Genomic DNA, 17,717 nt, shown 5'->3' with positions numbered 1-17,717 from the left:
GAGAACTTAAAAGGGAGGCGATATCGGGACTGTAAATCAGTGCTTGCGGCGAGCAGGTTCAAGGGCCCCTACCTGAAAATTCAATGCGCTCTGGAGGTGGAGCACAGCAATATCATTGCTGTTATCATCAGTGTTCGACTGGAGAAAGGGCTCGTATCCAGAGTGATTAACCCCGTGTCGATGGAACTGGGCACACCACTGACGACTGCCTGATGGCCCCAGTGAATACAGTCCACAGGCTCAGAAAACGATTTCTCCTGCCACACATAAACAAAGCACACAATCAACTGAAGTTGCTCTCGCGCACAGACCGATAAAGGAGGGAGACAATGTTCCCCCAGCGCCATTCACCTGTAGGACCGAGCAAAGCCACTCACAGCCAACTGGAGGGCCGTACAGAAAAGGCAGCAGCCAATTCATGCACAGCAGATCCCACGACAGCAACGTGACCCACAACACAGATCATCTTTTTTTTTGTACTAAAATCTGATGTCGATCGAGGAATAAACGATCGGTCCCGAGGCACCAGGGAGAAGCACCACCCAGCCCTCAACCCCGCTCATCTTCTGGTCATGGGATACTTAACACCCAATCCAAAACAATGCACCTACCTCAGTGAAACGCTCACTCGGTGCCAACTCCCACCCCCCCCTCCACCTTCCAGACCCTTGCAATGTCCCAGGCACCACTATCACCATTCCTGGAATGTTCTGGCGCATCAGCAAGTCAGACCCAGCAGGGGTGGCGGCACAATGGTATAGAGTCGGGAGGGAGTTGCCCTGGGAGTCCTCAACATCGACTCCGGACTCCATGAAGTCTCATAGCTTGGGGTCAAACATGGGGAACTAAACCTCCTCCTGATTACCACGTGCCATTCACGCTGGTTTAGCTCACTGGGCTAAATCACTGGCTTTTAAAGCAGACCAAGCAGGCCAGCAGCACGGTTCGATTCCCATACCAGGCACCCCGAACAGGCGCCGGAATGTGGTGACTAGGGGCTTTTCACAGTAACTTCATTGAAGCCAACTCGTGACGATAAGCGATTTTCATTTTTTTCATACTGTCCATCATCAGCTGATGAGTCAGTACTCCGCCATGTTGAACACCACTTGGAGGAAGCACAGAGGGTGGCAAGGGTGCAGAATATGCTCTGGGTGGGGGGGAACTTCAATGTCTATCACCAAAAGTGGCTCGGTAGTACCATCACAGACTGAGCTGGCTGGGTCCTAAAGGACATAGCTGCTGGACTGGGACTGCAGCAGGTGGAGAGGGAACCAACAAGATGGAAAAACATAGTTGACCTCATCCTTACCGAAAAATGAGGTGTCAACCTGGTGAAGCTACAACTCGGGACTACTTGTGTACCTCACAGCATAAGCAGCAAGTACTAGACAGAGTTAAGCAATTCCACAACAAACACATCAGATCTAAGCTCCGCAGTCCTGCCACATCCAGCCGTGAATGGTGGTGGACAATTTAACAACTCTGTTGTTTAACAGAGGAGGCGGCTCCACAAATATCCCCATCCTCAATGATGGAGGAGCCCAGCACATATGTGCAAAAGACAAGGCTGCAGCATTTGCAACAAGCATCAACCAGAAGTGCCGAGTGGATGAACCATTGCGGTCTCCTTCACATGTGCCGAGCATCACGAATGTCAGTCTTCAGCCAATACGCTTCACTCCACGTGATATCACAAAACAAATGAAAGTACTAGAACATAGAACATTACAGCGCAGTACGGGCCCTTCGGCCCTCGATGTTGCACCGACCTTTGAAACCCCTCTAAAGTCCATCAACACTATTCCCTTATCATCCATATGTCTATCCAATGACCATTTAAATGCCCTCAGTGTTGGCGAGTCCACTACTGTTGCAGGCAGGGCATTCCACGCCCTTACTACTCTCTGAGTAAAGAGCCTACCTCTGACATCTGTCCTATATCTATCTCCCCTCAATTTAAAGCTATGCCCTCTTGTGCTAGACATCACCATCCAAGGAAAAAGGGCTCTCACTGTCCACCCTATCTAATCCTCTGATCATCTTGTATGCCTCAATTAAGTCACCTCTTAACCTTCTTCTCTCTAACAAAACAGCCTCAAGTCCTTCAGCCTTTCCTCATAAGATCTTCCCTCCATACCAGGCAACATCCTGGTAAATCTTCTCTGTACCCTATCCAATGCTTCCACATCCTTCTATAATGAGGCGACCAGAACTGCACGCAATACTCCAAATGCGGCCGCAACAGAGTTTTGTGCAGCTGCAACATGACCTCATGGCTCCGAAACTCAATCCCTCTGCCATAAAGGCCAACACACCGTACGCCTTCTTAACAACCCTCTCAACCTGGGTGGCAACTTTCAGGGATCTATGTACATGGACACCGAGATCTCTCTGCTCATCCACACTACCAAGAATCTTACCATTAGCCAGGTCTTCCTGTTACTCCTTCCAAAGTGAATCACCTCACACTTTTCTGCATTAAACTCCATTTGCCACCTGTCAGCCCAGCTCTGCAGCTTATCTATGTCCCTCTGTAACCTGCAACATCCTTCCACACTGTCCACAACTCCACTGGCTTTAGTGTCATCTGCAAATTTACTCACCCATCCTTCTCCTCCCTCCTCCAGGTCATTAATAAAAATGACAAACAGCAGCGGCCCCAAAACAGATCCTTGCGGTACACCACTAGTAACTGAACAGCAGGCTGACCATTTCCCATCAAACACCACCCTCTGTCTTCTTACAGCGAGCCAATTTCTGATCCAAACTGCTAAATCACCCTGAATCCCATGCCTCCGTATTTTCAGCAATAGCTTACCGTGGGGAACCTTATCAAACGCTTTACTGAAATCCATATACACCACATCACCCGCTTTACCCTCGTCCGCCTGTTTGGTCACCTTCTCAAAGAACTCAATAAGGTTTGTGAGGCACAACCTACCCTTCACAAAACCATGTTGACTATCCCTAATCAAATTATTCCTTTCCAGATGATTATAAATCCTATCTCTTATAACCTTTCCAAGACTTTGCCCACAACAGAAGTAAGGCTCACTGGTCTATATTTACCGGGGTTGTCTCTACTCCCCTTATTGAACAAGGGGACAACATTTGCAACCCTCCAGTCTTCTGGCACTATTCCTGTAGACAATGACGACATAAAGATCAAAGCCAAAGGCTCAGTAATCTCCTCCCTAGCTTCCCAGAGAATCCTAGGATAATCCCATCCGGCCCAGGGAACTTCTCTATTTTCACACTTTCCAGAATCGCTAACACCTCCTCCTTCTGAACCTCAAGCCCTTCTAGTCTAGTAGCCTGTATCTCAGTATTCTCCTCGACAACATTGTCTTTTTCCTGCATGACTACTGATGAAAAATATTCAGTTAGCACCTTTCCTATCTCCTCGGACTCCACGCACAACTTCCCACTACTGTCCTTGACTGGCCCTACTCTTACCCTAGTCATTCTTTTATTCCTGACATACCTATAGAAAGCTTTAGGGTTATCCTTGATCCTACCTGCCAAAGACTTCTCATGTCCTCTCCTGGCTCTTCTTAGCTCTCTCTTTAGGTCCTTCCTAGCTAACTTGTAACTCTCGAGCGCCCTAACGGAACCTTCACGTCTGATCTTTACATAAGCCTCCTTCTTCCTCTTGACAAATGATTCAACTACTTTAGTAAACCACGGTTCCCTCGTCCGACCACTTCCTCCCTGCCTGACAGGTACATACTTATCAAGGACACGCAGTAGCTGTTCCTAGAACAAGCTCCTGCAGTTTCCTTCCCCATCCTATGCATCCTAAGACTTGCCTCATCGCATCATAATTGCCTTTCCCCCAGCTATAACTCTTGCCCTGCGGTATATACCTATCCCTTTCCATCGCTGTAGTAAAGTGACTGAATTGTGGTCACTGTCACCAAAGTGCTCACCCACCTCCAAATCTGACACCTGTCCTGGTTCATTACCCAGTACCAAATCCAATGTGGCCTTGCCTCTTGTTGGCCTATCTACATACTGTGTCAAGGAACCTTCCTGCACACATTGGACAAAAACGGACCCATCTAAAGTACTCAAACTATAGTGTTTCCAGTCAATATTTGGAAAGTTAAAGTCCCCCATAACAACTACCCTGTTACTTTCACTCCTATCCAGAATCATCTTTGCAATCCTTTCCTCTATATCTCCAGAATTTTGCGGAGGCCTATAGAAAACTCCCAACAGGGTGACCTCTCCTTTCCTATTTCTAACCTCAGCCCATACTACCTCAGTAGACGAGTCCTCATCAAACGTCCTTTCTGCCACCGTAATACTATCCTTGACTAACAATACCACCCCTCCCCCTCTTTTACCACCTTCCCTGAGCTTACTGAAACATCTAAGCCCCGGAACCTGCAACAACCATCCCTGCCCTAGCCATGTCTCCGAAATGAAAATGAAATGAAATGAAAATTGCTTATGTCACGAGTAGGCTTCAATGAAGTTATTGTAAAAAGCCCCTAGTCGCCACATTCCGGCGCCCGCCCAGGTAGGCTGGTACAGAAATCGAACCGTGCTGCTGGCCTGCTTGGTCTGCTTTAAAAGCCAGCGATTTAGCCGAGTGAGCTAAACCAGCCACTGAGCTAAATGGCCACAACATCGAAGTCCCAGGTACCAACCCATGCTGCAAGTTCACCCACCTTATTCCGGATGCTCCTGGCGTTGAAGTAGACATACTTTAAACCATCTTCCTACCTGCCGGTACACTCCTGCAACCTTGAAACCTTACTCATGACCTCAGTACTCATGACCTCCTGTATACTGGAGCTACAATTCAGGTTCCAACACCCTGCTGAATTAGTTTAAACCCTCCCGAAGAGCATTAGCAAATTTCCCCCCCAGGATATTAGTACCCCTCTGGTCCAGGTGTAGACCATCCCGTTTGTAGAGGTCCCACCTACCCCAGAATGAGCCCCAATTATCCAGGTATCTGAAACCCTCCCTCCTGCACCATCCCTGTAGCCATGTGTTCAACTGCTCTCTCTCCCTATTCCTCGTCTCGCTAGCACGTGGCACGGGTAACAACCCAGAGATAATAACTCTGTTTGTTCTAACTCTAAGTTTACACCCTAGCTCCCTGAATTCCTGCCTTTCATCCCTACCCCTTTTCCTACCTATGTCGTTCGTGCCTATGTGGACCACGACTTGGGGCTGCTCCCCCTCCCCCTTAAGGATCCTGAAAACACAATCCGAGACATCACGGACCCTGGCACCGGGAAGGCAACACACCAACCGCAAGTCTCTCTCGTTCCCACAGAATCTCCTATCTATCCCCCTAACTATGGAGTCTCCAATGACTAATGCTCTACTCCTCTCCGCCCTTCCCTTCTGAGCAACAGGGACAGACTCTGTGCTAGAGACCTGTACCCCATGGCTTACCCCTGATAAGTCCCCCACCCCCCCCCAACCAGTATCCAAAGCGGTGTACTTGTTACTAAAGGGAACGACCACAGGGGATCCCTGTACTGACTGCTTCCTCCCAGCCCCTCTCACCATCACCCATCTATCTTCATTCTTCGGAGTAACTACATCCCTGAAGCTTCTATCTATGACCACCTCTGCCTCCCGAATGATCCGAAGTTCATCCAGCTCCAGTTCCCTAACGCAGTTTCTGAGGAGCTGGAGATGGGTGCACTTCCCACAGGTGAAATCAGCAGGGACACTGACGTCGTCCCTTCTACAGGAGGAACATTGCATTGCCTTTCCCTGCCATCCCCTCTAGATAAAAGAAGAAAAAGAAAGGAAGAGTTTACCTGATATTCACACAACCCCTTAGGTTAGAGGAGGTGGAAGGCGGGGGACACTACAAGTGTAGTGCCTCGGGTCTAGCAACCACCCAACTTATATACAGGTACTACACACCTTCCCAGAAATCCCCACGGCCGACTTCCGGTTTCCTGCTGCTCTGAAACAAAAAAAACTCCGAAAAAAAAGTTAGTTAAAAAAAACAACGGCCGCTTCTCCTGAAAGGTATGTTTTTAAAGCGGGAAACTTACCTTCCCGACTGACCCCTGGTTACTGCTCTCGCTGAACAACCGAAGCTAGGCTATGGGCCCTGACAATATTCCGGCAATAGGGCTGAAGACTTGTGCTCGAGAACCTGTCACACCCAATCTGTTCCAGTACTGTTACAACACTGGCATCTACCCAGCAATTTTGGAATCTGTCCCGTGTGTCCTGCACACAGGAAACAGGACAAATCCAACCCAAGCAATTACAGCCCTCACAGTGTACAGCAAAGTGGTGAAAGGCGTCATCAACAGTGCTTGTTGTATGGTTGGGATGTCTGAAGATTGAGGTGGGGGGGGGGGGGGGGAATGTTTATTATATCATGTTGATGTCATTGTCTATGTTATTTTTCTAAACATTTTCAAGTAAAAATCAACATTGCTCTCAAGCGGCACTTACTCAGCAATAACCTGCTCACGGACGCTCAGTTTGGGTTCAACCAGGGTCACTCAGCTCCTGACCTCATTACAACCTTGGTTCAAACATGGACAAATGATGCTGAATGCCAGAGGTGTTGAGAATGACTGCCCTTGACATCAAGGCAGCATTTGACAAGAGTGTGGCATCAAGGAGCCCTAGCTAAACTGGAGTCAGTGGGAATCGCTGGTTAGAGTCATACCTGGTACAATGGAAGATGGTTCTGGTGGTTGCACATCACTGCAGGAGTTCCTCAGGGTAGTCTCCTCAGTCCACCCATCATCAGCTGCTTCATCAATGACCTTTCTTCCAGCTTAAGGTCAGATGTGGGGATGTTCGCTGATGATTGCTCAACGTTCAGCACCATTCGCAACTCCTCAGACAGTGAAGCAGTCCATGTCCAAATGCAGCAAGACCTGGACAATATCCAGGCTTGGGCTGGCAAGTGGCAACTTACATTCACGCCACACAAATGCCAGTCAATGACCACCTCCTACAAGAGAGAATCTAACCACTGCCCCTTGACATTCGATGGCATCACCATCGCTGAATCCCGCACAATAACATCCTGGGGGTTACCATTGATCAGAAACTGAAGTGGACTCGCCATGTTATTACTTGTGGCTACCAGGGCAGGTCAAAGGCCAAGAATGCTGCGGTGAAGAACTCACCTCCTGACCCTCCAAAACCTGTCCACCATCTACAAGGCACACGTCAGGAGTGAAATATTCTCCAATTGCCTGGACGAGTACGGCTCCAAAAACACTCCTCGACACCATCCAGGACAGCGCAGCCCTGCCTACAAACATTCAACCCCTCCACAACCGACTGACAGTGGCAGCCGTGTGTAGCATCTACAAGATGCACTGCAGTAACTCACCAAAGTTCCTTAAACAGCATCTTCCAAACCCACAACCACTACCATCTAGAAGGACAAGAGCAGCAAATACCTGGGAACCCCACCACCTGGAGGTTCCCCTCCAAGTCACTCAGCATCCGGACTTGGAATCGTCCGTTCCTTCGCTGTTGCAGGGCCAAAATCCTAGAATTCCTTCCTCCAACAGCACAGTTAGTGTACCTACATCACAGGGACTGCAGAAGTTCAAGATGGCAGCTCACCACCACCTTCATAAGGGGCAATTAGGGATGAGTAACAAATGCTGGCTCAGCCAGCGAAGCCCACATACCATATACACAATTTTTTTTTAAAAACTCACTCTGGAAAGCAGTGAGCAGCTGTCACCACCCAGTCCTCCGAGATAATGGAGCCTCCGCACATCGGGCTCCCTTCAAAACGCAGACTCACTTGCCACGGCCACTTGCCCAGTATAGCATGCTGGCCGCCAACGATGCGGTCATCCAGGAACTTACGTCTACCACAGTCTGCAAGGGGGTGGGGGGAGCAAGACAGACAGAGAGCCAGTGAGAAGTCTAACCATTTTAGCAAAACGCCAAAGTCCAAAGTTTGAACATAAATAAAACACAAACACTCACCCTGACATTGTACAGAGAGGACAAGGCGAGATTTACAGTCACTGCAAATTAAACAGAGAGACTGTGAGTCAATGGAGGACTCAGAACAAACGTTTAAACACCGTACCTCTTCAATGCTCACGCAAAAGGGGATTGTCGACGACTAACCATGATAACAAAAATACCAATCAGACAATATACTCATGCATTATCTAATTCAGTCCCTGACTTCAACAAATTTATACAGTGACAGACCCATCTCCACCAGTACGATACCTCAGTGTCATACAGTGACAGACCCGTCCCCACCAGTACTGTACCCCAGTGTTATACAGTGACAGACCCATCCCCACCAGTACTGTACCCCAGTGTTATACAGTGACAGACCTGTCCCCACCAGTACTGTACCCCATTGTTATACAGTGACAGACCTGTCCCCACCAGTACTGTACCCCATTGTTATACAGTGACAGACCTGCCCCCACCAGTAGTGTGCCCCAGTGTTATACAGTGACAGACCTGTCCCCACCAGTACTGTACCCCATTGTTATACAGTGACAGACCTGCCCCCACCAGTAGTGTGCCCCAGTGTTATACAGAGACAGACCTGCCCCACCAGTACTGTACCCCAGTGTTATACAGTGACAGGCCTGTCCCCGCCAGTACTGTACCCCAGTGTTATACAGTGACAGGGCTGTCCCCACCAGTACTGTACCCCAGTGTTATACAGTGACAGACCCGACACCACCAGTACTGTACCCCAGTGTTATACAGACAGACCCAACCCCACCAGTAGTGTCTCCCAGTGTTATAGTGACAGACCCGTCCCCACCAGTACTGAACCCCAGTGTTATACAGTGACAGACCCGTCTCCACCAGTACTGTACCCCAGTGTTATACAGTGACAGACCCGTCCCCACCAGTACTGAACCCCAGTGTTATACAGTGACAGACCCGTCTCCACCAGTACTGTACCCCAGTGTTATACAGTGACAGACCCGTCCCCACCAGTACTGTACCCCAGTGTTATACAGTGACAGACCCGTCTCCAGCAGTACTGTACCCGTGTTGTACAGTGACAGACCCGACACCACCAGTACTGTACCCGTGTTATATAGTGACTGACCCATGCCCACCAGACTACATCCCAGAGTTATGGTGACAGACCTGACCTCACCAGTACTGCGCCCCAATGTTATACAGTTACAGACCCATCCCCACCAGTACTGTACCCCAGTGTAATACATCAACAGACCTGTCCCCACCAGTACTGTACCCCAGTGTTATACGCTGACAGGCCTGTCCCCACCAGTACTGTACCCCAGTGTTATATAGTGACAGACCTGTCCCCACCAGTACTGTACCCCAGTGTTATACAGTGACAGGCCTGTCCCCACCAGTACTGTACCCCAGTGTTATACAGTGACAGGCCCGTCTCCACCAGTACTGTACCCCAGTGTTATACAGTGACAGACCCGTCTCCAGCAGTACTGTACCCGTGTTGTACAGTGACAGACCCGGCACCACCAGTACTGTACCCCAGTGTAATACATCAACAGACCCGTCCCCACCAGTACTGTACCCCAGTGTTATATAGTGACAGACCTGTCCCCACCAGTACTGTACCCCAGTGTTATACAGTGACAGGCCTGTCCCCACCAGTACTGTACCCCAGTGTTATACAATGACAGACCTGTCCCCACCAGTGCTGTACCCCAGTGTTATACAGACAGACTCAACCCCACCAGTACTGTACCCCAGTGTTATACACTGACAGGCCTGTCCCCACCAGTACTGTACCCCAGTGTTATACAGTGACAGACTCAACCCCACCAGTACTGTACCCCAGTGTTATATAGTGACAGACCTGTCCCCACCAGTACTGTACCCCAGTGTTATATAGTGACAGACCTGTCCCCACCAGTACTGTACCCCAGTGTTATATAGTGACAGACCTGCCCCCACCAGTACTGTACCCCAGTGTTATATAGTGACAGACCTGTCCCCACCAGTACTGTACCCCAGTGTTATATAGTGACAGACCTGTCCCCACCAGTACTGTACCCCAGTGTTATACAGTGACAGACCTGATCCCACCAGTACTGTACCCCAGTGTTATACAGTGACAGACCTGATCCCACCAATGCTGTTCCCGTGTAATACAGTGACAGACGTGTTTAACTCTGCCTTGCTTACCAGGGGAAGAGAAGATCCTGGATAATCTTAGCAGCTGGGATCAGTAACTCGTTCACACAGTAAAACTGAACAGATCCATTTAATCCAGTGTTTTCAATGCGGTTCTCCAATGAAGTGATCGTCCTGGCGACATAATGTTTAATCAGTCAGATAACCTGATTATCATCCACTTTTACCCATTCCAAGGCTGTAGGTGCCACTGGCTGGGCCTAACATTGTTTGCCCATTCCCAATTGCCCCTCAAGGTGATGGTGGTGAGCCGCCTTCTTAAATCGCTACAGTCCTGATTGGAGCAGGTACACCCACTGTGCTGTTAGGGAGGGAGTTCCAGGATGTTTCCCCAGTGACGGTTCGCAGGTATCTGCTCCCCTTCTCCTTCCAGATGATAGTGGTCGTGGGTTTGGAAGGTGCTGTCTAAGGAATCTTGGTGAGTTCTTCAGTATTATGATCGCAGACCAGACCCGAACTGTGTCTAGGACACTGGACAGAAACCCCAATATTTTATTTTAATTTTGTAAGACAGTGAGGAAAGGATACCTCGCTCCGGGAGTGATTTCAAAAAGAAATAAGAATAATGTTTATTGAAACAAACTTTATTACTAACACAATATTAAAATATCTTTAACATCACACCAGAAAATAGCTGACAATTACCCCTTAAACAATGCTAATCAATACAGTGACACAATAACCCTTAACTGCTATCTTTACTTCCCCTCAAACAGCAAAACAAGCTCACAATCCACTTTTAAATACAGTTAGCATTCAGGAATATCTGCTGTACAGAGATGTATGGATACTGCACCCTGAGAAAGAGAGACCTTTTGACACAGCTTTAAAGGAAGACACTGGAGACCTGACCCTGTCAAAACAATGCAAGATCTCGAGCTGACGTCTTCAGAAGCAGCTTCTCAACTGGACTTCCAGCTCCCAATTAAAAATCTCTGACCTGCTTTGGAAAGAGGCTGCTAGTCTGTCTACGGACAGATCTTTAACTGAACTGTATCGAGAGCACATGCTGGTCTTCAATTCACATCCTAATCCAACACCAAACTGCTCCTCTGCTAAAATGCTGAGTACTCTAGCTCCTCCCAGTAGTTACTTCATCCGACCCAGCTGAAACGCAATGTCTCTAATTAAGTACTCCACAGGGAACCCTCTTATTAATCCAAACAAAAATCCATTAGCCCCAAACTTTTACAAAGCTTTAATTGCACCTCTGGCTCCTGAAAAGTCTAGCTGTCTTACAAACCAGGGGCCGGCACAGTGGTGCAGTTGTTAGCACTGCTGCCTCACGGCATCGAGGACCCGGGTTTGATCCTGGCCCCAGGTCACTGTCCGTGTACAGTTTGCACATACCCCCATGTCTGCGTGGGTCTCACCCCCACTACCCAATAAGATATGCAGGGTAACTGGGGCCACACAATTTCCCCTTAAATCAGGGGGGAAAAAACATTGGTACTCTAAAGTATGTACATTTTTGGTCTTAGCAAACCAGGATTCTTTAAAAACAGTGCTGCAGCAGTCATACGTGCACTAAATACAAATAATACAATATATCTCAAATCCGTGCTTCATTACAATAGTGCATCTTGTAGATGGCACAGACGGCTGCCGCTGTGCATTGATGGTGGGGGAGGGACTCATGTTTGTGGATGGGGTGACAATAAAGCGGGGCTGCTTTGTCCTGGATGGCGTTAGGGTTCTTGAGCGTTCTTGGAGCTCTGCTCATCCAAGTAAGTGGAGAGTATTCCATTATTCCAATCTTGACTTGGAGAGATGGAAATTGGGGGATGCTCAAGGGGTCGGAATTGGAGGAGGCTACAGAGATCCCGGAGGGAGACAGTGGCTGCAGGAGGCTTGAGAAATTTCAGAGGGTTGCCGGGGCTGGAAGAAGTTACAGAGATAGGGAGGGTTGTAGTGAGCTGGTGGAGGATACAGAGATAGGGAGAATTGTAGGGGCTTGAGGAGGTTACAGACATAGGGAGGGTTGTAGGGACTGGAGGAGGTTACAGAGATAGGGAGGGTTGTAGGAGCTGGAGGAGGTTACAGAGATAGGGAGGATTGTAGGGACCGGAGGAGGTTACAGAGATAGGGAGAATTGTAGGGGCTTGAGGAGGTTACAGAGATAGGGAGGATTGTAGGGGCTGGAGGAGGTTACAGAGATAGGGAGGGTTGTAGGGACTGGAGGAGGTTACAGAGATAGGGAGAATTGTAGGGGCTTGAGGAGGTTATAGAGATAGGGAGGATTGTAGATGCTGGAGGAGGTTACAGAGATAGGGAGGATTGTAGGTGCTGGAGGAGGTTACAGAGATAGGGAGAGTTGTAGGAGCTTGAGGAGGTTACAGAGATAGGGAGGATTGTAGGGGCTTGAGGAGGTTACAGAGATAGGGAGGATTGTAGGCGCTTGAGGAGGTTACAGAGATAGGGAGGATTGTAAGGGCTTGAGCAGGATACAGAGATAGGGAGGGTTGTAGGGCCTTGAGGAGGTTACAGAGATAGGGAGGGTTGTAGGGACTTGAGGAGGTTACAGAGATAGGGAGGATTGTAGGGGCTTGAGGAGGTTACAGAGATAGGGAGAATTGTAGGGGCTTGAGGAGGTTATAGAGATAGGGAGGATTGTAGGGGCTGGAGGAGGTTACAGAGATAGGGAGGATTGTAGATGCTGGAGGAGGTTACAGAGATAGGGAGAGTTGTAGGAGCTTGAGGAGGTTACAGAGATAGGGAGGATTGTAGGGGCTTGAGGAGGTTACAGAGATAGGGAGGATTGTAGGGGTTTGAGGAGGTTACAGAGATAGGGAGGATTGTAGGGGCTTGAGGAGGTTACAGAGATAGGGAGGATTGTAAGGGCTTGAGCAGGATACAGAGATAGGGAGGGTTGTAGGGGCTTGAGGAGGTTACAGAGATAGAGGGTTGTAGGGCCTTGAGGAGGTTACAGAGATAGGGAGGATTGTAAGGGCTTGAGCAGGATACAGATAGGGAGGATTGTAGGGGCTTGAGGAGGTTACAGAGATAGAGGGATGTAGAGGCTTGAGGAGGTCAGAGATTGGGAGAATTGTAGGGGCTTGAGGAGGTTACAGAGAAACAGAGGATTGTAAGGGCTTGAGGAGGATACAGATAGGGAGGATTGTAGGGGCTTGAGGAGTTTACAGAGAAACTGAGGATTATAGGGGCTTGAGGAGGTTAGAGATAGAGGGATGTAAGGGCTTGGAGGTTACAGAGATAGAGGGATGTAGGGGCTTGAGGAGGTTACAGAGATTAGGAGAATTGTAGGGGCTTGAGGAGGTCATAGAGAAACAGAGGACTGTCGGGGCTTGAGGAGGTTTCAGAGATAGGGAAGATGAGAATTTGAAAATGGAGGCTGTGCGCGAGAGGGAGGGAGGGAGTGGGTAGGTGACGGAGGGAAATGGAGTCGGTGAAGTTTCAGACACTAAGCAGTAGACGACACCCCACCCCGAGGACTCACCTTACAAAGCCCATCTGTTGACAGCTGAGCTGAGCAACCTTCTCATTATTTGTTGAGGAACAGACCAGTCTCCACACAGCTGCCTCAGGGTCATAGACAGACAGATGTGAGTCAGCAGTTACCTGAACTTTAAAACAAGAACAATATTCATTAGTCTGTTGGCCGTATTCCAGTCCCCTGCCATATCCACATGGTGTACAGTGGAGGTTAATCAGTCAACAGCACAGAACACAGCCATTTGGCCCTTCTGCTCCATGCCTGCCCCTTCACGCCTTCTCCCAGTCGGTGCTGCATTCTCCCCGCTCTCTGGGTGAAGCAGTTTCTCCTAATTCTCCATGGATTTATTCGTGACTGTTGCATATCAATGGCCCAGAGTTCTGGTCTCCCAATTTTACCGCCCCCCCCTCCGACAAAAGTGGAAACATCTTCTCTACGTAGACCCGTTAAAACCCTTTCAGAATTTGAAAGACATCGATCAGATCAGCCCTGCGGCCTTTACCATGCCAGAGAGCAGACCCCTCCCTGTGTGGTCTAATCAAGGATTCTGGACAGGAACAGTGCTCCAAGTTCTGTCTAACTAAGGTTCAGTACCTCTGCAGTTTATCTCACGTATTTATTGAACTTACCAGCGTAGAGATCTGTATCCGCTTTTTTCACATAAGTCACTGAAAGACAGAGACCGCCGGTTATCCTAACGTTCAAATGCACAGCCTCCCAACTCCCTCCCTCCAAACAAGGTTCTGCAACTGGTGTCCTACCTCGGCACTGAGCCACATTCATCCGTCACCCCCTGCAGATCACTGATCCTCCACTGGCTCCCTGTTCAACAATATCTCCTCCTTGAAATTCTCACTCATTTCCAAAATCCTCCTAACAAATAACCCTCGCTTTCATCTATCTCTGTAACCTCCTCCAACTCCCTACAACCCTCCCCATCTGTAGCTGCCTCCAGCCCCACCACGCTCCCCATCTCTGTAACATCCTCCCACTCCCTCCAACCCTTCCTAGTCTCTGTAACCTCCTCCAGTTCTTTACCCAGAGAGTAGTGGGGACATGGAATGCACTGCCTGTGGAAACATTAGGGACCTTCAAGCGGCTATTGGATAGGTACATGGATTACGATAGAATGATGGGGTATAGATTAATTTGTTCTTAATCTAGGACAAACGTTCGGCACAACATCGTGGGCCGAAGGGCCTGTTCTGTGCTGTATTTTTCTATGTTCGATATTCTAACCCTCCCCATCTATAACCTCATCCAGCAGCGACAGCTTCCCCTATCTAACCTCCTTTAGCTCCCCATTACCCGTCCTATCTCTGTAAGCTCCTCCAGCCACTACAATCCTCCTTATCTCTGTAATCCTCCCTACTTCAATAACCTCTTCAAGCCCCGACAACCCTCCCCATCTCTGCAACCTCCTACAGCCCCTACAACCCTCCCCATCTCTAACCCCCCGCAGCTCCTGCAACCCCCTCCCCATCTCTAACCTCCTCCAGCCCCTACAACCCTCCCCATCCCTAACCTCCTCCAGCCTCGACAACCCTCCCTATGTCTGTATCCGTCACTCAACCATTGGTGGTGTTGCCCGGGACCCTAAATCAATCTCCACTTCCCCCTCCCATCAATTCCCCCCCCCCCCCCCCCAACCACCGGGATATCGCCCCCCCCGCCCCAATCAGCTGCTTATGTGGCTCAGGTTGGGGTTACCCCAGACCCTCCCACCAGCTGAAGTGCCCCCCCCCCCCCCCCCCAATCCAGGTACGCCTCATGTGCCCCGCTCACCAAACACTCACCAACGGCCCACACAGTCACAGCGGCAGCAGCGAGAAGGAAGACCATCGTTACGGTGATTGCAACAAGTCTCCCGACGGGCGTGCATGGCCCTGGTACATCGGGGTGTCGCACCTTGAAACCAGCTGAAAAATCAAAACAGTTACGTGTTAACTTTGACACAAATGGGAAATGCGGAAGGGGTGGCGGCTGCACAACAGACTCCACACTCTGTCCTCCTCCTCCCTCTCCTTCCCCCTCCCCAACAAGAAAATCTTTGTTCCTTCACCGGATGTGGGAGGTCACTGGCTGGGCCCAGCATTCATACACACTATATATTAATGATTTAGATGAGGGAACCAAATGCTATTTCCAAGTTTGCAGATTATACAAAGTTGGGTGGGAGGGCGAGCCATGAGGAGGACACAGAGGTCCTACAATGTGTTTTGGACAAGTGGAGTGAGTCGACGAATGAATGGCAGATGCAGTATAATGCGAGGTTATCAACTTTCGAGAGGATTCGAATACGAAGCAGGGATGTCTTGCTGTAATTATACAGGGCCTTGGTGAGGCCACACCAGGAATATTGTGTCCAGTTTTCGATCTCCTTATCGATCTGAGGGAGGATGTTCTTGCTCTAGAGGAAGTGCAGCAGAGGGTGACCAGACTGATTCCAGGGATGGCGGGACTGACGTATGAGGAGAGAATCAGTCAGTTAGGACTGTATTCGCTGGAGTTCAGAAGAATGAGGAGGGTTCTCATAGAAACCTAGAAATTCTAACAGGACTGGACAGGGTAGATGGAGGAAGGATGTTCCCGGTGGTGTTGGCGTCCAGAACCAGAGGTCACAGTCCAAGGATACAGGTTAGACCATTTCGGACAGAGATGAGGAGAAAATTCTTCACCCAGAGAGTGGTGAACCTGTGATATTTGTTACCACAAGAAGTAGTTGAGGACAGAACATTGTATGTTTTCAAGAAGCAGTTAGATATAGCACTAATGGCGATGGGGATCAAAGGATATTGTGGGGGGGGGGGGGAATCAGGCTACTGAACTTGATGATCAGCTATGATCATAATGAAACATGCAGCAGGCCCAAAGTCCTCCTCCTGCTCCTATTTTCTATGCATCGCCATCCCCAATTGCCCCTTGAGAAGGTAGTGGATGAGCTGCCTTCTTGAAGCGCTGCACTCCATATGGTGTTAGTACTGTTAGGGAGGGAGTTCCAGGAATTTGACCAGGCGATAGGGAGGGACATAAGAACTAGGAGCAGGAGCAGGTCATCTGTCCCTCGAGCCTGCTTCATCACTCAACAAGACCATGGCTGATTCTTTGTAGACACAGCTCCACTTACCCGCCCGCTCACCACAATCCTTAATTTCTTTACTGTTCAAAAATCTATCTACCTTTGCCTTAAAACATCCAACGAGGTAGCCTGAACTGCTTCACAGAGCATGGAATTCCACAGATTCACAACCCTTTGGGTGAAGAAGTTCTTCCTCAACTCAGTCCTAAATCTGCCCCCCCCCCTTATTTTGAGGCTAGCTTCACCCACCATTGGAAACAACCTTCCTGCTTCTACCCTATCGATTTCCTTCATAATTTTATATGTTTCTGTTTGATCCCCCCATCCCCCATTATTCTTCTAAATTCCAATGAGTACAGTCCCAGTCTACTCATTAGCCAACCCTCTCAATTCCGAAATCAACCTAGTGAATCTCCTCTGCAACCCCTCCAGTGTCAGTATATCCTTTCTCAATAAGGAGACCAGAACTGTACACAGTACTCCAGGAGTGGCCTCACCAGCACGCTATACAGCTGCAACATAACCTCCCTTGTCTTAAACTCCATCCCTCCAGCAATGAAGGACAACATTCCATTTGCCTTCTTAATTACCTGCTGCATCTGCAAACCAACATTTTGCGATTTATGCTCAAGGGCACCCAGGTTCCTCTGCACAGCAGCATGCCGCAGTTATTTAACATTTAAATAATAGTCCATTTTGCTGTTATTCCTACCAAAATGGATGACCTCACATTTACCAACATTGTACTCCACTCAAACTACCTATAGTCCTCTGCAGAATTTGTGTCCTCTGCACACTTTTCTCTACCACTCATCTTCGTGTCATAGGAACGTCGCTATATATCATAGTCAGGGTGGTGAGTGGGAATCTCCAGATGGTGCTGTACCCACATATCGAGAATCATGTACTCCCAACCGTGCAGGATGCCATTTGGTCCATTGAGCCTGTACTGACTCGCCGCACAGGCAGAGGGTGAGCACCAGAGGGTTGGGCACCAGTGGGTTGGCACCCAGGGGAGGGGGTGGGCACCACGCTGGCAGA

General features: G+C 49.2%; 1 protein-coding gene across 1 annotated transcript in view; it reads right to left on the bottom strand.

Annotated features, from left to right (window-relative positions):
• Positions 1-78: 78 nt before the first annotated feature.
• The window catches only part of LOC119974623 (serine protease hepsin-like), a 35,710-nt gene continuing 18,071 nt past the window's right edge, over positions 79-17,717 (bottom strand). Inside the window, exons 3-9 of the mRNA XM_038813663.1 lie at positions 15,394-15,516; positions 14,227-14,265; positions 13,601-13,727; positions 10,135-10,257; positions 7,960-8,000; positions 7,683-7,848; positions 79-257 (exon numbers count right to left, since the gene is read on the bottom strand). Coding sequence (XP_038669591.1) covers positions 167-257; positions 7,683-7,848; positions 7,960-8,000; positions 10,135-10,257; positions 13,601-13,727; positions 14,227-14,265; positions 15,394-15,516 — 710 coding nt within the window. The 3' untranslated portion in view covers positions 79-166. The remainder of the gene's footprint in view (positions 258-7,682; positions 7,849-7,959; positions 8,001-10,134; positions 10,258-13,600; positions 13,728-14,226; positions 14,266-15,393; positions 15,517-17,717) is intronic.

This window comes from Scyliorhinus canicula, chromosome 12 (assembly GCF_902713615.1).
Source record: "Scyliorhinus canicula chromosome 12, sScyCan1.1, whole genome shotgun sequence".
NCBI lineage: Eukaryota > Metazoa > Chordata > Chondrichthyes > Carcharhiniformes > Scyliorhinidae > Scyliorhinus > Scyliorhinus canicula.
The sequence above is the reverse complement of the archived record's forward strand: the minus strand, read 5'-3'. Positions and strand labels throughout refer to the sequence as shown.